At 40.0% G+C, this 25830-nt stretch overlaps 1 protein-coding gene across 5 annotated transcripts in view; it reads right to left on the bottom strand.

Annotated features, from left to right (window-relative positions):
• The window catches only part of EPB41L4A (erythrocyte membrane protein band 4.1 like 4A), a 294024-nt gene that overhangs the window by 157329 nt on the left and 110865 nt on the right, over positions 1–25830 (bottom strand). For 4 of the 5 annotated variants that reach the window (XR_003512866.1, XM_027552607.1, XM_027552610.1 and 1 more), the window contains exon 3: positions 15831–15935. The exons of the other annotated variant lie outside the window; for it this stretch is intronic. Coding sequence is in view for 3 of the 4 variants with exons in the window: in XM_027552607.1 (XP_027408408.1) it covers positions 15831–15935 (105 nt within the window). In the remaining variant the exon portion in view is untranslated. The remainder of the gene's footprint in view (positions 1–15830; positions 15936–25830) is intronic. 5 annotated transcript variants of the gene reach the window in all.

Genomic DNA, 25830 nt, shown 5'->3' with positions numbered 1-25830 from the left:
TCTTTTTTAAGGTTTTTTTAAATAACATTTATGTCTTAAAAGTTAACATGTGCAGAATAGGAAACCAAAAAACACAAGAAGCAAAAAAATAAACATCATTCATAATCATAAGCAGTTTATCGTTTGATGTGTCCTTCTAGGTCTCACTTGTGTATTTTCACAATTAAGCATCCATTTTTATGTCATCAAGATCACACAGTTATGTATCATGCTGTTTCACAAAAAAGGCTCCATGTTTTTTTACCACTTCAAAGTCCCAAAGCTATGAGTATTTTGATAACCAAGTTGGTCATCTTAGCTTTTAGTGCATGCAATATATTTTAAATTTAATGAATTTCAAGATAAACGTTTTATCAGTAAGCTACTGGCACATTCCAATCAAATCTCTTTTTATATTCATGAAGAAAACCCTCTTAAGATTCTGAGTAAGGTTAAATCAAGGTCAGTTTATCAGAGGTTTGTATCAGAACACTAGATTAAAAAAAAAACCCTTGTTTCCTATGATAATCAGAAAAATGTCTAGAAACATTAAAACCACTGCTTTCCCATTATCGAATCAACCAATCGTCTGAAATTCCATCCTGCATAGCTCATTCTGAGTCAACCAGGTAGAAGACAGTCTTATAAAATGTTCATGATAATGAAATCGGCAATATTCTTGTCACGCACTTAAACAACTAAGAAGGTGTGGGCCACAGAAATTGGTGGGTGGGAAGATTTGGGAGAATGGCATTGAAACATGTGAAACGTCATGTATGAAACGAGATAAAAAAAAAAAAAAGAAAGAAAATAACCGAGGGAAATGCCTCCATAAAAGCTAAGAGTAAATCTAAAAAAAAAAAAAGAAATTGGTCACACGAAATCTGATCTATTGACAAAAAGAACACAGCATACCTGCATACTTTGTTATATATGCAAATATATGTGGGCGTGTGTATATAGTGAAGTTAGTACCATTTCTGATAGCTTTGTTTTAAAGTATTTTGTATCTTTACCATGTTCAACTGTTCCTCCTTTTAATCTATTTTTGATGAAAAAAGACACTACTTGCCATTAGTGAAGAAAGAACTCCCTGTGCAAGATAGAATTCAGTCCTTCACCTTACTCAGTCTGAAAGACAAATTTATGGAAGCCACGGGATAATCTATTTTATTACATTTTATCAGTAAGCTGGCACATCCCAATCAAATCTCGTTTTACATTCATGAAGAAAATCCTCTTAAGAGTACATGACCCATGGAAGACACATTTGTGTCTATTATGATCAACCATCTGGGAAAGAAAAGGAATGGTGGGTGGGGGGTAAGAACTACAAGAGCGTTAGGTTCTAGGTCCTTCAAAAGCATTTTTGAAACCATGTCAAAAAAATAAACAGACAGGCTTCCCTGGTGGTCCAGTGGCTAAGAATCCACCTTGCAATATAGGGGATACAGGTTTGACCCCTGGTCAGGGAACTAAGATCCCACATGCTGCAACTAAGACTCAATGCAGACAAATAAATAAATAAATTTTTAAAAAATAAATTAAAAAAAATCAACATACACAACAAAGAGAATAATCAGAACATGTTCTGCTGGGGTTCTTTCAAGCAGGCCAGCTCCTGAATTCTCACTATGCAGCAAGTGACTGGACTCAGAAGAAATCAAACCCACTCTAAACAGAAACCAGTCCCAGAAAAGCATCATCACTTCCTTTCTTTTCTTTTTTCGGCTGTACTGGGCTATTGTTGCTGCTTTCTAGTTCTGGCACATGGGCCTCTCCAGTTGCAGTGTGCTGGCTCAGTTCCCCTGAGGCACATGGTATCTTGGGCTTCCCAGGTGACTCAAGGACCTGCCTGCAATGTGAGAGACAGGGCTTTGACCCCTGGGTTGGGAAGATCCCCTGGAGAAGGAAATGGCTACCCACTCCAGTATTCTTGCCTGGAGAATTCCATGGACAGAGAAGCCTGGTGGGCTACATCCATGAGGTTGCAAAGAGTCAGACATGACTGAGCGACTAACACTTTCAGTTCATATAGGATCTTAGTTCCCCAACCAGGGATCAAATCGGTGTCCCTGACCCTGAGGCAGATCTCAATCACTGGACTTGCCAGGGAAATCGTATCACCTACTTCCTTAATAGAAACTGTTCATAAACTATAGAGAAATAGAAAAACCTATTTTATTAAAAATACCATTTATTATGAACACATTCTTTAAAAAAAATCATAGGTAACACAACTGTATAGCCACCAGTGACATTACCTGAACTCAAAATCTCATACACCTCCTTCTACTACATATTACACTACCTCTTACAAAAGAGGAAGATTCTGAATAGCACTCGGTAATCTCCAGCATACTAAGAATATCATTCATCTGTAACTTACTGCAATTCCATATACTTCCAACATAACCTCCTAATATCTCAGTAATATCTTCAGTTTATATATATATATATACGTATATATATATATATATATTTATGAAGTCTAGTTAAAACGAACAAGAGGAAAGTCCTTTCTTAAGAGACCCAAGGCAATAAATTCAAAGAACAGTGGGGAACGGAGGCAGCAAACAAAGAAAAGCCAAAGAGTCCTCTTTCTCTGACTTGCCATTTGTCCAGGTGAGACAGCACCTAGTTGGCAGTGGCAGAGGTGGTAATAGGGTGAGAAATGGGTCATAATCCCTATCATCAAGGAGTTTTCAATCAAGTGGGAGATATTATTTAAGAGAAAAACACAAGGTAGTATTCCTTACCTGTCTTCTGTGAAACCTGTATGCAGGTCAAGAAGTAACAGTTAGAACTGGACATGGAACAACAGACTGGTTCCAAATTGGGAAAGGAGTACATCAAGACTGTATATTATCATCCCACTTATTTAACTTATATGCAGATGCCACTCTGGATGAATCACAAGCTGGAATCAAGACTGTCAGGAGAAATAACAATAACTTCAGATATGCAGATGATACTACCATTATGGTAGAAAGCCAAGATGAATTAAAGAGCCTGTTAATGAAAGTGAAATAGGAGATTGAAAAAGCTGGCTTGAAACTCAACATTCAAAAAACTAAGATCACAGGATCCAGTCCAATCACTTCATGGCAAATAGATGGGGAAACAATGGAACCAGGGACAGACTTTATTTTCTTGGGCTCCAAAAGCACTGTGGACAGTGACTGCAGCCATGAAATTAAAAGACATTTGCTCCTTGAAGAAAAGCTATGACAAACCTAGACAGCACATTAAAAAGCAGACATTACTTTGCCTATAAAGGTCAGTCTAGTCAAAGCTATGGTTTTTCCAGTAGTCATGTATGGATGTGAGAGCTGGACAACGAAAAAGGCTGAGAGCTAAAGAATCGATGCCTTTGAACTGTGGTGTTGGAGAAGACTCTTCAGAGTCCCTTGGACTGCAAGATCAAACCAGTCAATCTTAAAGGAAACTAATCCTGAATATTCACTGGAAAGACTGATGTTGAAGCTGAAGCTCCAATACTTTAGCCACCTGACACAAAGAAACGACTCACTGAAAAAAGACCTTGATGCTGGGAAAGACTGAAGGCAGAAGAAGAAGGGGACGACAGAGGATGAGATGGTTGGATGGCATCACTGACTGAATGGGCATGAGTTTGAGCAACTCTGGGAGATGGTGAAGGACAGAGAAGCTTGGCATGCTGCAGTCCATGGGGTTGCAAAGAGTCAGACACTACTGAGTAACTGAACAACAAGAATTTCCAATGCGTGGTAGGAGTAAGCCTAGGGCATCTCTGGGGCATGAGAGAAAGCTTTAGGAAAGACATCTCAGTCAGATGGTAAGGAAGAGCAGGATCACCAGGTAAAAATCAGGCACGAAAGACAAGAAGGGTATTCAAGCCAGAGAAGCAGAGGGTACATCACGAGACACTACAGTACAGGTAAGGAGCCGCAGGCAGTTGCGTGTAGTGTTCATGAACCTGTAGTGCAGGTTTGGGTGGAGGCCTCAACTTCCATATACATTTTTCTTCCCACTTTTATTGAGAAATTATTGACACACACAACTAAGTTTAAAGCATTCAACACGACGGTGTAATTTATATATATTGTGAAATGATTACTGCAACAGGTTCAGCTAATGTTCACCTTCTTACATACACACAATAAAAAGAAAAGAAAAAATAGTTCTCCTTTTGAAGAGAACTCTTAGGATTTGCTCTCTTCACACACACATTCTTTCTAGACCTGATCTACTGGGCACAGTTCTCCCCACCACCCTCCCCTTTCACAAACACTCCTTTCCCATTTACAGTAGGGAGGCACCTCTCACCCTTTCAAATTCTCTAGAGCACACTGCCCCAGGATGTGGAAAATCCTCGAGCAGAAAAATACCGGTGTTTTAAATACCAGTTAGCAAAGTTTCCTTCAATAAAACACTCTTAAACCAGAAGATCAGGGCGTTCTGTCTTTTCGAACCTTACATGTCCTTTTGGTGAGGACTAGACAAAGTAAGAAAAGTATGGTATTTTGCTCCTTGGCAAGGTTGTTCTGAACTCAGGTATATTATAGAACAAGGCAACAAAAGGAACGGTGATTTTTGTTTAATGATCTTGCAACTTCCACCATCCAGCTATTATCAAAATACATAAAAAATATGGCTAGGTCAGGAGATAGAGATCCATAGAAAAAAACAAATCAAAGCCCCAGAAAACCTGTCACATCTAAGTGACAAAACACCGTGTCTTATCTGTCTATACTCATCCAGAAATCAAATTCCAAGGTGAAATACTTGTCACAGGACACATGTTAACATTTTTATTTAAACTACAAAATATAGCATACATGCTGGTTTAGCTGAGTGGTTTGATAACTGGTTTTGCCAAAGTAAAAGTTGGACTCTTTTTATAAATTGGATGAACTAAATCTGCAGCTCCATACTTCTGGTGAAAATACAAATATGCAAGTAGATAAAAGCATTTTACCAAAAATCACATATTGGCAAATGTTCATTAAAATGAACAATTTTTAATTTCCTAATCCTTTCAAATCAAAATAGACTACATCAGGTGCCTCTAAGTAAAAGAGAAAAAACATAACAAATACTGCTTTGATAAATCTTGCTTAAGCATTTTTAATACACCTCCCAGAAACTGTGAAGTTGAATTACTCTAATGATTACAAACTGTTTGCCACTAGGTAAGTTTTGAACCCCTTGCTTTCAAGCTGAACTAAAGCGGAACCCGATGAGTGGTCTGAGATACCCTTGCTCTCAGGGCAGGTTGAGAGGGGATGGCGATGGCTACAGTGCCTTTGAGATGCCTAAGAGATTACTGAAAATAATTTTAGATGACAATCACTATGTGATTTTTTTGGGGGGGGGGCATATAACTCAGAAGAGTTCAAAGAACTGAGTGATCTTCCTTTATCAAAACTCCTTCCTTTTCAATCTACCTCCTTCAGTAGATAAGGTTACTCAGTGCTCATCCTTATAAAGACAAGAAATAGGAATAAAATTGATGCTGACTCCTGTCTCACACCAGGAGTATATTATAATCATCCAGGGGTATAATGAACTAACTGAGAAGAAGCAGTCCAGTATTTTATCAAGATGCACTTCCAATAAATACTCACTTTTTAAGCTTAAGAATTATTAAAATGTATAATACTTTGCTGTTTTAATTGACAGCCATAGTTATAATAAATATTCCTAAGACTTATTAATAAAGCCTTAAGGTTTCATGAAATAAACTTTTAAAATTTCAATTTTTTAAATAAATAAATAAAATTTCAATTTCTAAAAATGGTAAAATGTGTAGCTACTAGATGACATGGGCAATAAATTAATATTTAAATAATCCAATATAGAAAAAATAAAATGTTAATTTCTCTATATAATATTGTTATGGATAAATATATTTTGTTAATAAAATATAATAAGAAAAAATCCTATGAAGAAAGTAGAATAAAAGTTTAAAAACATAAAAGAAATAAAATTCTCTGACTTTTAATGTAAAACTTTTTTAAAGGTTGAGGATGAGTACCAAAATTACTGTGACATAGATTCATTTAAGACTATACATTTAAGATTCACTTAAGAATAATGCGACAGATTTTATAATGTCAGTGCTTTATGATAAACCAAAAACTTGTATCTATTTAAATGTAGGATAAAACTTTCATTCTCAACCTAAAATTATACAAAGGTGCATAGCTTTTTTATTTAATCTGGAAAATCATTACTCTCGAGAACATTTAAAAAAAAAAAAATGAGCAGGTCTGGAGGTATGATGATGACTTCAGTTTTGAATATGTGCGGCTGGAGGGACCTAAGGGTCACTGAAAGACAGAATAAGAGCTAACACTCAGGCCACACTGACCATACAGCTTAAAGCACTAGTCTGGGTGTTTACAGACTCCTTTACCCTGAACTACCACCCTTGATACTATTATTCGAGTTGATACTATTACTATCCCACTTTATAAGTGGGGAAACTGAGGCATGGAGACTCACCCAATGCCTCACAGTTCTCCCAAGTAGTAAAGGCTATATGAACCCAGACAGTCTGAATGCAGAGTCTGTATGCTGTATACAGTATGATGCCGTGAGATGTCTGAGTTGGTGATACAAATTTGAGGAAAAACTGAGCCTTTAGATAGTCATTTAAAGCATACAGCAGATAAAATTACATAGGAAGACTGACATAATCACCAGCAGGAAAATGAGAGCTTCAATGGTAAGGATTCCTATAAAGACACTTTGGGTGCTCCCTTCCAGGGCCCTGGACTCATGAAGAGCCTCAAGTCCTCCCCGCCAGGTACCCTCGATGTGCTGTCATCAGCCCTCCCAGGTTACTCCACTGTTCATGACGCTCTTTATAAAGTCAGGAGGCTACTGAAGAAAACACGTTTAGGAAAAGGCAGAGGGAAAGTGATGCTAAAGAAGACTGAACAGGAACTATCAAAAGAAAACTCAAAAAGAGAAAAACAAGGAGCATGTGTTGTCAGAAGAGCAAAATAAGATTTCAAGAACTGAGTCAATGCAAGAGAAAGATTAAGGAAGATAAGGGCTTAAAGTTTCACCTGGATGTAGCAACTCATGACTACCCTGAGCACCATTTCAGTATGATGGGTATCAAAGCTGAACTGTTAAAAGTTTATGAATGGGATCTGAGAAGTAGAGGCAATGAATTTATGCAAAGCTTTCTGCAGTTCAGGTGTGACATAGGGAGTCAATACAGCAGTAGACAAAGGAGTGCATGCGAGTAGGAGAAGGATGTTTTTAAAGGAAAGACACTTAAACATGCTCAAATCTTGATGGAATAAAGGGAACACAGGAGAAGGCTGCAGATGCAGAAGCAAAATCCAGGAGAGAGGCATTGGGACTCCTCCACTGAGAGGAGGGAAAAGGATGATTAAGAAGCAACTAAGAGTCCCTTAACCCACTCCAGTACTCTTGCCTGGAAAATCGCATAGATGGAGGAGCCTGGTAAGCTGCAGTCCATGGGGTCACTAAGAGTCAGATACGACTGAGCGACTTCACTTTCACTTTTCACTTTCATGCATTGGAGAAGGAAATGGCAACTCACTCCAGTGTTCTTGCCTGGAGAATCCCAGGGACGGGGGAGCCTGGTGGGCTGCTGACTATGGGGTTGCAGAGTCGGACACAACTGAAGTGACTTAGCAGTAGCAGCAGCAAGAGTCCCTTGAACTGCAAGGAGATCCAACCAGTCCATCCTAAAGGAGATCAGTCCTGAGTGTTCATTGGAAGGGCTGATGTTGAAGCTGAAACTCCAATACTTTGGCCACCTGATGTGAGGAACTGACTCATTTGAAAAGACCCTGATGCTGGGAAAGATTGAGGGCAGGAGGAGAAGGGGACAACAGAGGGTGAGATGGTTGGATGGCATCACCGACTCAATGGGCATGAATTTGGGTAAACTCCGGGAGTTGGTGACGGACAGGGAGGCCTGGTGTGCTATGGTCCATGGGGTTGCAAGGAGTCAGACACGACTGAGTGACTGAACTGAACTGAAGTGTGTGCAGAGGGTTAAGAAGCTGGGGAGTTTCCATCTGATTGCTTTTATTGTCTCAGTGAAGAGAAGAGTTCACTGGGAGAAAGGGCATTCATGTGCTGGCTGAATCTGTAATGCAAGGTGTCTCCCTCCTCCTTTGACTTCAGATCTGGCAGGTTGAATTCTATATTCTGAGAAAAGCTCTAACTAGGTAAAATCTGCATTTGAAGGAGGAATTCGTAGAGAAACCTCAAACTAACATTAAAATAGAATATGGGAACTCCTGCGGTAGACCGGTAGACTGATGCCTAAGACTCAGCGGTCCCAATGGAGGGGGCCCAGGTTCCATCCCTGGTCAGGGAACTAGATCCTGCATGCCGCAATGAAGATTAAAGATCCCACATACCACACCAAGACCCTCACACCCAAATAAGCAAAATAAATAAATATTTAAAGTAAAATCAGACATGATTATAACTATTACTTTTAAAACCAGAAGTAGTAATAGGATATCACATTTACTCTTATTACTGCTTTCAATATCAACAAAACAGATCTTCAAAAATCTCCAGAGGTGTTTAAGAGTCCAGAGCTTATTTGATTTTCTCTCCTTTCCTCCAGACTGTTTCCTTCTTTCCTCTACTTCACCTTTTAAAAATATATTATCACCAGCAATATTTTCCTCCATTCTAGTTTCAACAGGAAAAGTGTTCAAAATGTTTAAAACTGCATAATACACAACGAGCTTTCAAGTGTTCTCTCATTTGATCCTACAACAATCTTGAATGTCGGGGCAAGGAAAGCATCTCAGGATTCAGAAAAATGAAGTGACTTGACCTTTCTTAAGAGCAGACCTGGGGCTCGACCTGTCTTGTGGCTCCAAAGGCAGTTATCTGTTCCGCTACCGCTGAACACTCCATTTACAATACCAAAAGCAGCTCATGCTTCCTTTCAGCTTCAGAGTAATTTCAAACTTGCGCAACTATTAAAGTGAAGAAACCTATATTAAAATCCCAATTCTCTACCTATCTTGAACAGATCTCACTCCCTCCCTCATAATAAGGAGTTTAGATAATCCTTGAAGCAGCAATTAATGTACTCATAGACTTCTGCGGATATACACATGCAGTCCTAATCACAGAAATTCTGCACACCTGCAGGAGGATATATACTAATATTACCCAGAGAAGTAACAGTGTCTCAGGTTTCTGCCTAATGCAGTGAACCCAAACAAGAAAGCCCTCATGTTTCCACTGAGCAAGCAAAATAGAATTCTCCCCACAGTAACCACGTGCATTGGTTTCTTCTTGATGCTGCAACAAATGACCATAAACTTGTGGCTTGCTGCTGCTGCTAAGTCGCTTCAGTCGTGTCCGACTCTGTGCGACCCCATAGACGGCAGCCAACCAGGCTCCCCCGTCCCTGGGATTCTCCAGGTAAGAACAATGGAGTGGGTTACCAGTTCCTTCTCCAACGCATAAAAATGAAAAGTGAAAGTGAAGTCACTCAGTCGTGTCCGACTCTTCGAGACCCCATGGACTGCAGCCTACCAGGCTCCTCTGCCCATGGGATTTTCCAGGCAAGAGTACTGGAGTGGGGTGCCACTGCCTTCTCCGAAATTTGTGGCTTAAAACAGCAGAAATTTATTATCTTACAATTCTGAAGGCCAAAAGCCCAAAACAATCTCAGTGGGTATATAAAAGACTGAAGGTCTGTGTCCACTACAAGTTTACATGTTAAAGCCCCAATCCCCTATGTATCCGTGTGTGCTCAGTCATGTCTAACTCTTTGTGACCCCATAGACTGTAGCCCACCAGGCTCCTCTGTCCATGGGGTTTTCCAAGCAAGAATACTGGAGTGGGTTGAAGAATCCCTCCTCCAAGGGATCCTCCCAACCCAGGGATCGATCCCCCATCTCCTGCATCTCCTGCATCTCCTGCATCGGCAGGTGGGTTCTTTACCACTGAACCACCTGGGGTGATGGTATTTGGAGGTAGGGCCTTTGGGAGGTAATTAGGTCAGGGAGGAATGGGATTAGTGCTTTTACAAGAAAGCTCTTATATAAACCACATGAAACTACGTGGTATAATTTCAGCAGTCATCTGTCTGAAACCTGGAAAAGGACCCTCACCAGAACCCAACCATGCTGGCACTCTGCTTTCAGACTTTCAGCCTCTAGAACTGTGAGAAATCAATGCTTCTTGCTTAAACAACCCAGCCTCCGGTAATTTGTTAAAGCAGCCCAAACTGACTAAGACACTGGGCTTAAAACTTAAGTGTAGGCAGGGCTGTGCTCCTTCTGGAAGAACCTGGGGAGAATCTTTGCTTTGCCTTTTCCAACTTTTAGAGGCCACCTGCCTTCCTAGTATCAAGGCCTCCTTTCAGTAAATGCACCACTTTGACCTCTGTGCCCACTGTCACATCTCCTCTGACCCTCTTGCCTTCTCTTTCATGTGTAAGAATACATGTAACTATACTGGTCCCACCTGGATAATCTCCCAGTACAAGATCCTTAATTTAGTCACATCTGCCAAGTCCCTTTTGCCACACAGAGTGACACATCCGCAGGTGCTGGGGATTAGGAAACTGAGCAGAGAGAGCGGGTACCCACTTGAACTGAAGCGGCACCAAGTGGAGCTGCTGGTCACGGGCCAGGAGGGAAACAGGAAGGAGCTCCCAGGAGCCCCCACTCAACGGGTGGCAGGCAGGCCCAGAGCACACTGGAGGGCGTCCACTCCCCTGACAGTGCTGCTGCTCAAGACTGAGGGTTAATACTTGAAGAGAATTTTAAATATTTACAGCTAGTGAGTGGCATGGTCATTAGACAAAACTGATGTGTTCTTGTAATCCCTATGACAGACTGCCTCACATCCAGCTTCCATCAAGGCTGCTCCAGATATAAAAAGGACATATTCCACACAGACCAGTCTGGATTAAGAACGAACCTGGTGTCGATGCACAATACTGGATGCTTGGGGCTGGTGCACTGGGACGACCCAGAGGGATGGTACGGGGAGGGAGGAGGGTTCAGGATGGGTAACACGTGTATGCCTGTGGCGGATTCATGTTGATATATGGCAAAACCAATACGATATTGTAAAGTTAAAAAAAAAAAAAAAGAACGAACCTGATAACCCAGTTCAGAGCAGAAGAGAAAGGAGGTTCTAGATCCAGGCTAAGGTTGACTGCTTTCACCATTGCCATTTTTAGAAAAAGAAACTGCAAGTCCATGAACTCCACGGTGCATCTAAAAGCAAGCCTGAGGCAATGCGGGAAGCACTGTGTTAATTCAGTCTCAGTAAATGTGTCTTCATGAAGAACTGTTTTTATTATGCTGAGATTCTTTTACAGACCCCTCCTGAGAAGTGAAGAAATTAGGAAGCCCAGAGTGTTCCAAATCAAGTCAGCTATACCTCAGAGAGACATTAGCCTTAACAAGGCATGTTTCTATCCTGAATACTCATTGGAAGGACTGATGCTGAAGCTCCAATACTTTAGCCATTGATGGGAAGAGTCAACTCATTGGAAAAGACTCTGATGCTGGGGAAGACTGAGGGAAGGAGGAGAAAGAGGGCAACAGAGGATGAGATGGTTGGATGGAATCACCGACTCAATGGATACGAATCTGAGCAAACTCGAGAAGATAGTGGAGGACAGAGAAGCCTGGCGTGCTGCAGTCCATAGGGTCACAAAGAGTTGGACACAACTGAGCAACTGAACAACAACAAGTACTCTTTACACATATAGAACATCTAAATCTAGGCATTTGCTACATACATTTCCCAGGACTTGGTTCCATGGAATATACAGTTTAATAAAATTTGAATTTTTTCATTTAACATTCCTGGCATGAAACTCCCTTTCCTCAGAATTCCTCATCTTATATACATTTAAGTCAGGACATTATTGTACTGAATAACTGGAAGATCTTGAAAACATGAAGACTTGGGTTTGAATTCTGACCTTAATACTTGCTGGTTATGTGACCTTGGGAACATTGTTTAACCATTTTAGCTTCCTTTTCTTCATCTCTGATGGTAGAGTAACAATATTTAACCTGAACAGTTGTTCTGGGTATGTAATGAACATAAGAAAATGTTAAACAGTTGCTGGTGTATTGATGACAATGATGGTGATTGCTGATCCATCTGGATTGAGGCCTGTTGGTTATTTCTGTTCTCCGGGAGAGAAAACAAGTTCCCTGCGATGTGGGGTCTACCTGTCACAGGGATATATTTACCAGGCATAAATGTATGTACTAGTTGCTCAGTCATGTCTGACTCTTTGTGACCCCCATGGACTGTAGCTCGCCAGGCTCCTCTGACCATAGAATTCTCTAGGCAAGAATACTGGAGTGGGTAGCCATTCCCTTCTCCAGGGATCTTCCTGACCCAGGGATTGACTCCTGAATTACAGGCAGATTCTTGACCATCTGAGCCACCAGGGAAGCCCACTGTTGCTGCCTAATTCTCTAGGGTAGCTGCCCATCTTCTCATGTGACACACACCTATTCCCTGAGATGGGCATAAAGCCCTCCATAACCTTTCCTCGTCAGTTCTGCAGCCACTGCCAGTCTAACTCACCTACAGATGCATCCTTACACTTGGGCCACACCTGGATGACTAGCAGTGCTGCAGGCTGCCTCCTGCATTGCAGGCAGACTCTTTACTGTCTGAGCCACCAGGAAAGCCCTCTACTCCCCCCATCCCCAGCCAAAGTTCAGGCATGGCCCCAAAGCATGATCCACTGCTGATGGAGGGAGGCGGAGGGAGAGCTTTTCTCTGATGCACCCATCTCTTTTTCCTGTCCTCTTTCTTCCTTTCATCCCCAGTTCCTCTCCCCAGTCTCTTTGCACTGGCTTCAAGAGTTGATCTAAGTTGATCACCTTAGGACCTCAACTTAGGATCTAAGTTGATCTACCATTAGGACCTCAAAGTCTTCTGTGTAGGTCTTAATTACATACAAGATCCTTACACAGGCATTGTTCTTTAAAATAAACTTCTGGGCACAGAAAAAGAGAAAAGCAATAAACAAAATCCAATCTACTGGACAGTAATTCAGGCATATTCACAGAAATAATTCCTCTATTTTTAAGACAAAGACTTTTCACCATGTCCCATGCTATTCTAACATCGGGTTGTTCTTAAACTCTTATTTACCATAAGTAACTATGGGATACGAAGGGCTGTTTCTACTAGTATAGAGAGTAAGTAGGGAAATATGAAGTGACAATACTGACAATCCCCTCAAAGACTTACAGCTGGGGGGTTGCCCTTCTAGAGTGAGGGAGGTCCCAACACCTATCTCAAAATCCAAGAGAACCATGTCAGGAACGGAATCATGTCTTCCTTCCCAGACACACTCTACCAACCCTGCAGAAATGACAGGCTTTGATCAAACAGTTACCTAAAAGAAGGGTAAATTGTCATGACCTTTTCTCATAACTTCCGACAATTAAAAGGGAAACATTACCATCTTTCTAAATTCCATATATATGCGTGAGTATACTTATGCATATATATGGAATTTAGAAAGACAGTAATGGTAACCCTGTATGTGAGAGAACAAAAGAGACACAGATGTATAGAACAGTCTTTTGGATTCTGTGGGAGAGGGAGAGGGTGGGATGATTTGGGAGACTGGCATTGAAACATGTATAATATCATATAAGAAACGAATCGCCAGTCCAGGTTCAATGCAGGATACAGGAAGCTTGGGGTGGTACACTGGGATGACCCAGAGGGATGGTACAGGGAGGGAGGTGGGAGGGGGGTTCAGGATGGGGAACACGGGTACACCCGTGGCAGATTCATGTTGATGTATGGCAAAACCAATACAATATTGTAAAGTAATTAGGCTCCAATTAAAAATAAATAAATTTAAATTGAAAAAAAGGAAAACAATGCATTTAAACATGCAAAGACTAAGTCATGTTTACAAATCACCTCTATTTTTTCTGAGTTTACTAGAAAGAAACAAATTCAGAAGGCCAAAAAATCATGTGATTTACACATCTGATGTTTTTCCCACATAAAACACATGCCTTAAATAAGTTTTATCCTTCATATTATGTATTTTCTCCTAAACCTGTATCACAAATGCCAACTCTTAGAAATAAAGGTAATGGAAAAATAAATTTTGATCTTAACAAGCCCTAGAAAACTTTAAATAAACTATCAATACCACCTTCTAATTCTTTTGCAATGATACAAGCCATTGTTTGAAATTCTCTAGCTTTTCACATTTTTTTCTTTGGAATGTTAAAAAACAAAAAGATAAGAGCTATACAATCTTAGGAAGATAGTCAATCTTTCCAGGCAAGGTCTGACATACAAAATCAGGAAACTGAATTTCCCTCTGCTAGGAAAAATGCTATTTCAAAAATATGAAGGTAATACAAGTTATCTTCTATAGCCTTCAATTTAATCTCTCAGTATACATTTACAGTTTTGCTGTGTTGACTTATAGTCATACAAGACAGAATTCAGTGACCTTCTGAATATGTCCATTCCCTTTGAAGTACATATTAATGACCACTTGCCTTTAGAAAGCAATTCCTTCCTATGGAAAGCTAAGTAACACACCCAATTTTTTATTCCTACTTTGTGAAATCTTCTTGTGAAACAGAACAAGCTTGTTATGGAAAAAGCTCAAAACATATTGCCATCAACAACATTCCATTTGCCTGCCTCTTCTCATCCTAGCATGCTCTTGAGAACAGAACAAGAAACCCCACTCAGATAATCAGTGAACCGCAATGAACAGACCCCAGACCCAGATGACTCAGTGGAGGCTAGGAGAACTGTGGAAGAAAGAAGAGAAAATCTATTTTCACAGGCATATAAAAAAATGAAAGGTCAAATACGGTATTTTTAAGGTAAGCATATAAGCATTATAAGCATAAGCCTTTCTAGCTCAGGTTAAGATCTGTCTTAGACTTTTAAGCCCAATGGCTTAAAAGTCATATTAATGGATATACTTTCATATCTCAAAACCCTCACCTTCAAAATCTTCCCTCTTTTCATCATCCAAGAGAGCTTTTCAACCTTAAAACCAAATAGAATCTACACTAACCAATTTGCTAAGTTTGTTAATAACTCTCTACCATCCAACCAGTCAGGAAGATCTTGAGTTAAATCCTCCTGAACAAATGACATCCAACACCAAAAGCTTGGTTGCCTTTATTACTCTTATTTCATCAAGCTTATGAATGAAAACCTCTACTTAGTTTATCTTATAATTGCTTGTCCAACTTATAAAACTTAGATAGGCACCTTTTTACACTGTATTTCTTTTAAATACTCTTTAACCATTTACTTTCCTAAAAAGCAGTAATAACCACAAGGAGCTTAGCCTGGTGTTCTGTGACAACCCAGAGGAGTGAGATTGGGACAGGGGCGGTGTGGGGGGGGAGGGTAGAAGGGAGGCTCAAGAGGGAGAGGATTTGTGTATATTTATAACTGACTAGTGTAGTTGTACAGCAGAAACCCACACAGCATTGTAAGGCAATTATCCTCCAATTAAAATTTTTTTTTAATTTTAAAAAACAGTAATACTTATCACTATAAGACATTAGTCATTCGGCTCCTAACACATTAAATGGCTAATTCAGTCCTCCTAACAACACAAAGGGAAAGTACTCTCTATAATTGTAAAAAACAGAAACCATGTAAGCCACCTATAAAGAAATCTACACATACAAACTGTGAATCCTGCGACTCTACAGACTTTTGGCAGAAGAGGGAAAAAATGCAAAGATATTAGCAGTGGAAAACATGTTTAAGTTTTTCAGTTACAAGAAAAGACAGAGATATGATGACATTTATAACCAGAAAATTGAATATGGAGCCACCACACTCACCGTCTGATGGCTTCTGTCACAGTAACGCAGCCCAAAATACTCCACCTCCACAAGGTTGACGTGGCGGAATACGTGCTCAAGGACAATGGAGCCTTTCGTTGACTTCTGCGAAAATAATTCACAGGTTGTGTCTTTTTTTTTAATAAGGTGTCTTGTCTTTCTCAATGGGACACAGCCACAGTTCTCATCTTTTATTAGCTTTGCTCACATGGAAACAATTTTATTAGCCCATAGTTCCCTCTTTAAGTTTGGCCTCAATTACAAAGAGATTTAAGTATTAAATAAATACTTCTGAAAAACAATTTTAAATTATTATTTGTTATAAATTAATGAGATGCTTTTCTTATGAGACTAAAATATCATGACAAAATTATTATTTTAATAAAGATAATAGCTTATATGAAGTGCATTTAATAAATACATCAAAAAAAATTTACTTTGGTTAAAATCTCATACTTCTCTCAGTTTAAAAAGCAATTTTCACCAGGATCATTACTCCCACAACAAATGCAGAAGATATATAAGGTTAAAATAGCAATTTTTAATGGGCTTCCCTTGTGGCTCAGCTGGTAAAGAATCTGCCCGCAATGTGGGAAACCTGGGTTAGATCTCTGGGTTGGGAAGATCTCCTGGAGAAGGGAAAGGCTACCCACTCCAGTATTCTGGCCTGGAGAATTCCAGGGACTATACAGTCCATGGGGTCACAAAGAGTCAGACACAACTAAGCAACTTTCACACACACAGAGCCAAAGTTTTTTAAAATTTTTATCTCATATTGATTAATAAGGTTTTATGTTTCATTTTTTAATTGAAATAAAGTTGGCATACAATATCACATTAGTTTCCAGTATACTATATGATTTGACATTTGCATATTATGAAATGATCACCATGATAAGTTTCAGTTCAGTTCAGTTCAGTCGCTCAGTCGTGTCCAACTATTTGCGACCCAATGAATCGCAGCACGCCAGGCCTCCCTGTCCATCACCAACTCCCAGAGTTCACTCAGACTCACATCTATCGAGTCGGTGATGCCATCCAGCCATCTCATCCTCTGTCATCCCCTTCTCCTCCTGCCCCTAAATCCCTCCCAGCATCAGAGTCTCTTCCAGTGAGTCAACTCTTCGCATGAGGTGGCCAAAGTACTGGAGTTTCAGCTTTAGCATCATCCCTTCCAAAGAACACCCAGGGCTGATCTCCTTTAGAATGGACAGGTTGGATCTCCTTGCAGTCCAAGGGACTCTCAAGAGTCTTCTCCAACACCACAGTTCAAAAGCATCAATTCTTTGGTGCTCAGATTTCTTCACAGTCCAACTCTGACATCCATACATGACCACTGGAAAAACCATAGCCTTGACTAGACGAACCTTTCTTGGCTAAGTAATGTCTCTGCTTTTGAATATGCTATCTACGTTGGTCATAACTTTTCTTCCAAGGAGTAAGCGTCTTTTAATTTCATGGCTGCAGTCACCATCTGCAGTGATTTTGGAGCCCCCCAAAATAAAGTCTAACACTGTTTCCGCTGTTTCCCCATCTATTTCCCATGCAGTGATGGGAATAGATGCCATGATCTTCGTTTTCTGAATGTTGAGCTTTAAGCCAACTTTTTCACTCTCCTCTTTCACTTTCATCAAGAGGCTTTTTAGTTCCTCTTCACTTTCTGCCATAAGGGTGGTGTCATCTGCATATCTGAGGTTATTGATATTTCTCCTGGCAATCTTGATTCCAGCTTGTGCTTCATCCAGCCCAGGGTTTCTCATGATGTACTCTGAATATAAGTTAAATAAGCAGGGTGACAGTATACAGCCTTGACGTACTCCTTTTCCTATTTGGAACCAGTCTGTTGTTCCATGGAGAAGGCAATCGCACCCCACTCCAGTACTCTTGCCTGGAAAATCCTATGGATGGGGGAGCCTGGTGGGCTGCCGTCTATGGGGTTGCACAGAGTCGGACATGACTGAAGCGACTTAGCAGTAGCAGCTGTTGTTCCATGTCCAGTTCTAACTGTCGTTTCCTGACCTGCATATAGGTTTCTCAAGAGGCAGATCAGGTGGTCTGGTATTCCCATCTCTTGAAGAATTTTCCACAGTTTATTGTGATCCACACAGTCAAAGGCTTTGGCATAGTCAATAAAGCAGAAATAGATGTTTTTCTGGAACTCTCTTGCTTTTTCGATGATCCAGCGGATGTTGGCAATTTGATCTCTGGTTCCTCTGCCTTTTCTAAATCCAGCTTGAACATCTGGAAGTTCACAGTTCACATATTGCTGAAGCCTGGCTTGGAGAATTTTGAGCATTACTTTACTCGTGTGTAAGATGAGTGCAATTGTGTGGTCTTTTTAGCATTCTTTGGCATTGTCATTCTTTGGGATTGGAATGCAAATGGACCTTTTTCAGTCCTGTGGCCACGGCTGAGTCTTCCAGATTTGCTGGTATATTGAGTGCAGCACTTTCACAGCATAGTCTTTCAGGATTTGAAATAGTTCAACTGGAATTCCATCACCTACACTAGCTTTGTTCATAGTGATGCTTTCTAAGGCCCAAATTGACTTCACATTCCAGGATGTCTGGCTCTAGGTGAGTGATCACACCATCGTGATTATCTGGGTCGTGATTCCCACACACAGTTATTACAACATTATTGACCATATTCCTTATGCTGTATATTACATCTCTGTGATTATTTATTTTAATTGGAGGAAAATTACATTATTTTGATTATTTTGCCACATATCAACATGAATCGGCCACAGATATACAACTGTGAACCCCCCTCCCACCTCTCTCCACCTTATCCTTCTGGGTTGTCCCAGAGCATCAGCTTTGGGTTCCCTGCTTCATGCATCAAACTTACACTGGTCATCTATTTTACATATGGTAATGTACATGTTTCAATGCTATTCTCTCAAATCATCCCACCCTCGCCCTCTCCCACAGAGTCCAAAAGTCTGTTCTTTACATATGTGTCTCCTTTTGCTGTCCTGCATGTAGGATTGTTGGTACTATCTTTCTAAATTACATATATATATGTATACACATTAATATACTCTGCGATTATTTATTACATAACTGGAGGTCTATATCTCTTAATTCCTTCACCAATTTCACCCCCTCCCTTCTGGCAACCATCCATTTGTTCTCTGTACTACAAGTCTATCTTCATTTTGTCTTAGTTTATTCTGTTTTTAGATTCTAAGGCATTTGTCTTTCCCTGTCTAACTCACTGCTTTTAGCACAGTATCCTCTAGATCCATCTATACTGTCACAAATAGCAAGGCTTCTTTTTTTAATGGCTGACTAGCATTCTACTGTGTATAAATGCACAACACATCTTTATCCATTCATGTATCAATTTACACTTAGGTTGCTTCTACATCGGGGCTACTGTAAATAATGTTGTAATGAACACTGGAGTCCGTATACCTTTTCAAATCAGTGTTTTTGAATTCTACATGTAAATACCCAGAAGTGAAATTGATGGATCACATGGAAGTTCTATATTTAATTCTTTTAGAAAACTTCATACTATTGTCCATAGTGGCTGCATCAATTTACATTCCCACCAGCAATGTACAAAGGTTCCCTTTTCTCCACAGTCTCATAAACACTTACTATTTGTTGCCTTTTTGATGATACACATTCTGACAAGTGTAAGGTAGTATGTCACTGTGGTTTTGATTTGCATTTCCCTGATCCTTAGTGATGAGTGCAATTGTGCAGTAGTTTGAGCATTCTTTGGCATTGCCTTTCTTTGGGATTGGAATGAAAACTGACCTTTTCCAGTCCTGTGGCCACTGCTGAGTTTTCCAAATTTGCTGGCATATTGAGTGCAGCACTTTCACGACATCATCTTTCAGGATTTGGAATACCTCAACTGGAATTCCATCACCTCCACTAGCTTTGTTTGTAGTGATGCTTTCTAAGGCCCATTTGACTTCACATTCCAGGATGTCTGGCTCTAGGTCAGTGATCACACCATCGTGATTATCTGGGTCATGAAGAGCTTTTTTGTACAGTTCTTCTGTGTATTCTTGCCACCTCTTCTTAATATCTTCTGCTTCTGTTAGGTCCATACCATTTCTGTCCTTTTTCGAGCCCATCTTTGCATGAAATGTTCCTTTGGTATCTCTGATTTTCTTGAAGAGATCCCTAGTCTTTCCCATTCTGTTGTTTTCCTCTATTTCTTTGCACTGATCGCTGAGGAAGGCTTTCTTATCTCTCCTTGCTATTCTTTGGCACTCTGCATTCAGATGCTTATATCTTTCCTATTCTCCTTTGCTTTTCACTTCTCTTCTTTTCACAGCTATTTGTAAGGCCCCCCCAGACAGCCATTTTGCTTTTTTGCATTTGTTTTCCATGGGGATGGTCTTGATCCCTGTCTCCTGTACAATATCACGAACCTCATTCCATAGCTCATCAGGCACTCTATCTATCAGAACTAGGCCCTTAAATCTATTTCTCACTTCCACTGTATAATCATTAGGGATTTGATTTAGGTCATACCTGAATGGTCTAGTGGTTTTCCCTACTTCCTTCAATTTAAGTCTGAATTTGGCAATAAGGAGTTCATGATCTGAGCCACAGTCAGCTCCTGGTCTTCTTTTTGCTGACTGTATAGAGCTTCTCCATCTTTGGCTGCAAAGAATATAATCAACCTGATTTCAGTGTTGACTATCTTTTTCCAAGCCAGGCTTCAGCAATATGTGAACTGTGAACTTCCTGATGTTCAAGCTGGTTTTAGAAAAGGCAGAGGAACCAGAGATCAAATTGCCAACATCCGCTGGATCATGGAAAAAGCAAGAGAGTTCCAGAAAAACATCTATTTCTGCTTTATTGACTATGCCAAAGCCTTTGACTGTGTGGATCACAATAAACTGTGGAAAATTCAAGAGATGGGAATATCAGACCACCTGATCTGCCTCTTGAGAAATCTGTATGCAGGTCAGGAAGCAACAGTTAGAACTGGACATGGAACAACAGACTGGTTCCAAATAGGAAAAGGAGTACGTCAAGGCTGTATATTGTCACCCTGTTTATTTAACTTATATGCAGAGTACATCATGAGAAACGCTGGACTGGAAGAAACACAAGCTGGAATCAAGATTGCTGGGAGAAATATCAATAACCTCAGATATGCAGATGACACCACCCTTATGGCAGAAAGTGATGAGGAACTAAAAAGCCTCTTGATGAAAGTGAAAGAGGAGAGTGAAAAAGTTGGCTTAAAGCTCAACATTCAGAAAACGAAGATCATGCATCTGGTCCCATCACTTCATGGCAAATAGATGGGGAAACAGTGGAAACAGTGTCAGACTTTATTTTTTTGGGCTCCAAAATCACTGCAGATGGTGACCGCAGTCATGAAATTAAAAGACGCTTACTCCTTGGAAGGAAGGTTATGACCAACCTAGACAGCATATTCAAAAGCAGAGACATTACTTTGCCAACAAAGGTCCGTCTAGTCAAGGCTATGGTTTTTCCTGTGGTCATGTATGGATGTGAGAGTTGGACGGTGAAAAAGGCTAAGCACCAAAGAATTGATGCTTTTGAACTGTGGTGTTGGAGAAGACTCTTGAGAGTCCCTTGGACTGCAAGGACATCCAACCAGTCCATTCTAAAGGAGATCAGTCCTGGGATTTCTTTGGAAGGAATGATGCTGAAGCTGAAACTCCAGTACTTTGGCCACCTCATGCAAAGAGTTGACTCATTGGAAAAGACTCTGATGCTGGGAGGGATTGGGGGCAGGAGGAGAAGGGGACAACAGAGGATGAGATGGATGGATGGCATCACTGACTCGATGGACGTGAGTCTGAGTGAACTCTGGGAGTTGGTGATGGACAGGGAGGCCTGGCGTGCTGTGATTCATGGGGTCGCAAAGAGTCGGACATGACTGAGCGACTGATCTGATCTGATCTGATCCTCAGTGATACATAGCTAGTGATATAGAACATCTCCTCACGTGTCTGTTAGCCATTAGCATGTATTCTTTGGTAAAATATCTATTCAGGTATTCTGCCTATTTTTAAATTGGGATGTTTGTGTGTTTTTGACATCAAGTTGTATGAGTTTTCTGTGCACCTTGGATATTAACCCTTATTGGATATATTGGTTGCAAATAACCTTCCCTCATTCAGTAAGCTGTCTTTTTATTCTGTTCATATTAATAATTTCCTTTCTGTGAAAAGCTTTTTATTTTGATACAGTCCCATTTGTTTATTTTTGCTTTTGTTTCCCTTATCTGAGAAGATATTTCCAAAAAATATTTCTCAGACCAATGTTGAAGGGCACACTGTCTATGTTTTCTTTTAAGAGTTTTATGGTTGCAGGTCTTACATTTTCATCTTTAATCAATTTTGAGTTTATTTTTGTATATGCAATGAGAGAGTAATCCAATTTGTTTCTTTTTCATGTAGCTGTCCAGTTTAACAAAGATAAAGAAGAGGCTGTCTTTCCCACGTTTTGTATTTTCTTGCCTCCTTTGTCATAGATTATTGTCCACAGCTCAGGTTCATTCCTAGGTTTTCTATTCGGGTTCATCGATCCACATGTCTGTTTTGTGCCAGTACCATATTATTTTCATTAGTGTAGCTCTGTAGTATAGTTTGAAATTTGGGAATGTGATTCCTCCGGCTTTTTTCAAATTACTGCCTTTGTGCTGGGATTCAAAGCGTATCAGGTTTTGCAGTCACTCTTTAAGAGTGGAGTCTTTGTTTTCTACAGCCCTTTAGCTCTCCTGTCTTCAAAACCAGATATTCTGGGGCCTTGTCTTCCCAATGGGCTGGGGAGCTCAAAGCGGGGGCTGCACTTTAGGGAAAAATTCAGCAATGGTGATCATCCTCCTGCTTGTGGGTCACCTTCCCAAAGGGCGTGGGTGTTAATTATACTGAAGCTTTGTCTCTCCTACCCATCTCATCTGGTTCCTTCTTTACATCTTTACTTATGGAAAATCTTTTTTGAAACTCTTCAGGTCATTCCCATAGATAGTTGCTCTGTAAATAGGTGTAATTTTCATGTGCCCATGGAAGAGGTGAGCTCAGGGTCCCCCTAGTCTACCATCTTGGCCACTACCACCAAGGCTTTCATTTTCAATCCTTACCTAACAAACCTATAATTAAAACCACCAACGTTAATGTTCTGAAAATGTCTTTGTCTAGATATTAGACTTAATCTCTTTCATATAAACACAGACATAAGGAAAATATTTCCCTTGTCTGGTAAATGCTGATACCTATCTAAAACATCTAATCTCTCCCCTTCCCACCGCATATTCTTTAAAGATTATCATCTAACATATTAAATACTATTCACACATAACCATTTAATCAGCAAACATTACTCCATATACACATTAATCTCAAAAAGAACCTATTTTGATGGTATACCTACAGATAGATTTTTTTCTTTCTTTCTTCTCATCACTGACAGTTACAAGAAATTCCCAAGATGTTACACATCATGAGGCAGGGCTTTGTTCAGTTGCACTTTCTTCAGAAAATTACCATTTCATATATATTCACGTAAGATGAGAACACCGCATTGTTTTGAGAAAACAGATTGTAATATACGGGAAATATTTTTGATTAAATATAAAATGGGTGATAAGAGGTGATAAAATCACACACTGGGAGAAGACAGTGCTTGTTACAAATCCCATAAATTTCTTTGATTAAACTTAATTGGTCTTTTGTCAAAATCCATTAGATAATTTATAAACAACAAGCCTTGCTATGAAGTATCTTTAGGTTGTTAGACATTTCCTGCTATAATAACAATGCCATATCCAGAAAATGTCTCTTTGTGCTCACGTACCTATGTCTTTAACTACAGTAAAACTCTCCTAATGAAATTACTCTTTCGAAGGATAGGCCTACTTAAATTTACAATGAGCACTGCCAAAAAGACCATTACAATTCATGCAAGGAGAGTACATGTCTCAATGCCCTTGCCAACATTTGGATTGAGCAAAATTTTTCAAATCTGACTGAGCAAGAAAGACGGAAGGACTAATTATTTTAATTTGCATTTTCCGGACACTAATCAGTTCAGTTCAGTTCAGTTCAGTTGCTCAGTCGTGTCTGACTCTTCGCAGCCCCATGGACTGCAGCACGCCAGGCTTCCCTGCCCATCACCAACTCCCGGAGCTTGCTCAAACTCATGTCCGTCGCGTCAGTGATGCATCCAACCACCTCATCCTCTGTTGTCCCTTCTCCTCCTGCCTCTAATCTTTCGCAGCATTGTGGTCTTTTCCAGTGCTTCTTAGCACTTTGGTTAGTTATTCTCTACATTGAAGTTTAAATTCCCTTAAATACTTCTAATACCTGTACATTTTACTTAAGTTTATTTAGTTCTTCACTCCATCTGGAAACTATTTCTGTGCTTGGGGTGAGGATCTAATTGTGTTTCCAAATGGAGAGACAACTACACCACTATTTACCTAGAAGGCCATCACTTCCCTTTTGACTGAAGCAAATTTATCATCTACTAAATGAATCCTCATTCTATGCCATGGATTACTCCTAGACTAATCCTTCAAGATTTTATTAACTTTAGTTTAATATAGTCTGTTGATCTCTATCATTCTCTTTCAGATTTGTCTCTGCCAATTCTTAGACATTTTGCTGTACTACAGGAAGCTTAGAACCAGCTTGCCAATTTAATAAAAAATTCTGTTAAGAATCTGACCGAAATTAAATTGAATTGACAGACTAGATAACTTGGGAGGTAATGATATGATATTTACAAAGTGAAACCTATATGATTTTCTTTTATATCCATCAAGGAAATTTTATACTTTTTTCATGTAGGTCTTACAAAATTCAACTTGGGCTCTGTGGCAGGTAGAAGTTATAAAATGTGCTTCCCTCCCCACATAAAAAAAAGTCCTGCTCTAATCCCTGGAACCAGTAAGTATGATCAAATATAAACCTTCTTATTGTGTTATGTGTTATAATTTTTACATTAAACTGGGAAGATTATGGGATTATGTTAGATGTAATCACTTGGGCCCTTATAAGCCAAGCACATTCTACAGCAAAAGAGGAAGGCAGAAGGGCAATCAGAGATGTTTAAAGCATGAGAACAACTCCATAGGTCCTTGCCACTTGAAAGATGGAGGGGGCCATGTTAAATAGCCTCAACAAGCTGAGAGCAAGCCCCAGTTGACAGCCAGGAAGGAAACGGCAGCCTGAGGCCTGCAACCACAAGAACTGGGTTTTGCTAACACCTTGAAAAACTGTGAAAGTCAATTCTTCCCCAGATCCTTCAGACAAGAGACCAGCACCTTGATTCAGTCCTGTGAGCCTGAGCAGAGAACCCATTCATGCCATCCCGGACTTTAGACCTTCAGAATGGTAAGAAAACCAACAGGACTACGTTTAAACCACTAATTAGTGGTAATTTGTTATGCAGCAATAGAAAACTAACACAGGCTTAATTTTAGCTATTTTATAGTTGCTATATTATACTTGCTGCCTGGCTATTGTTACTCTCATGGTAAGCAACTGATTTTCTCCATTGCAGGCTCTGTAGACATCACCTGACAGGAATTTAGGTCTTTTCCACATCCTAGTATCACAGCCACTAAACGTGGAGTCATCACAACCTCCTTCCATGGGTCTCCTGCCCATGTGCTGGGCTACAGTATTCACTTTCAATTGTTTTTCACACTTGCCTTTTGCCTCAGTAATTTTTTTCAACAATCTCTGGTTAACTGAGATCAGCTTATTTTCCAGGAGGCTATGGAAAATGCACATGCATCTTTCCTATTCAAAATAGTTTCAGAAGGCTGCCATTCAAGCCAGTGCTCCACCTTGCTCTAATCTCTTCTCTGGGTCTGTTCTTCTATCCAGGTACAGACAGGAACAGGTAGAACCAAAGAACTCCACTTAATTCTTCTATCCCAAGCAGGTAAAGAAGTGCTTTGTGAACACAAAAGGAATGATTGATGCTTAAAATTACATCAGTGAAATGGGGTGGATCTTTTAAAATATACATATAAATTA

The sequence above is a fragment of the Bos indicus x Bos taurus genome, chromosome 10 (assembly GCF_003369695.1).
Source record: "Bos indicus x Bos taurus breed Angus x Brahman F1 hybrid chromosome 10, Bos_hybrid_MaternalHap_v2.0, whole genome shotgun sequence".
NCBI classification, from domain to species: Eukaryota; Metazoa; Chordata; class Mammalia; order Artiodactyla; family Bovidae; genus Bos; species Bos indicus x Bos taurus.
Note: the sequence above shows the minus strand (reverse complement) of the source record. Positions and strands in the feature narration are given on the sequence as shown.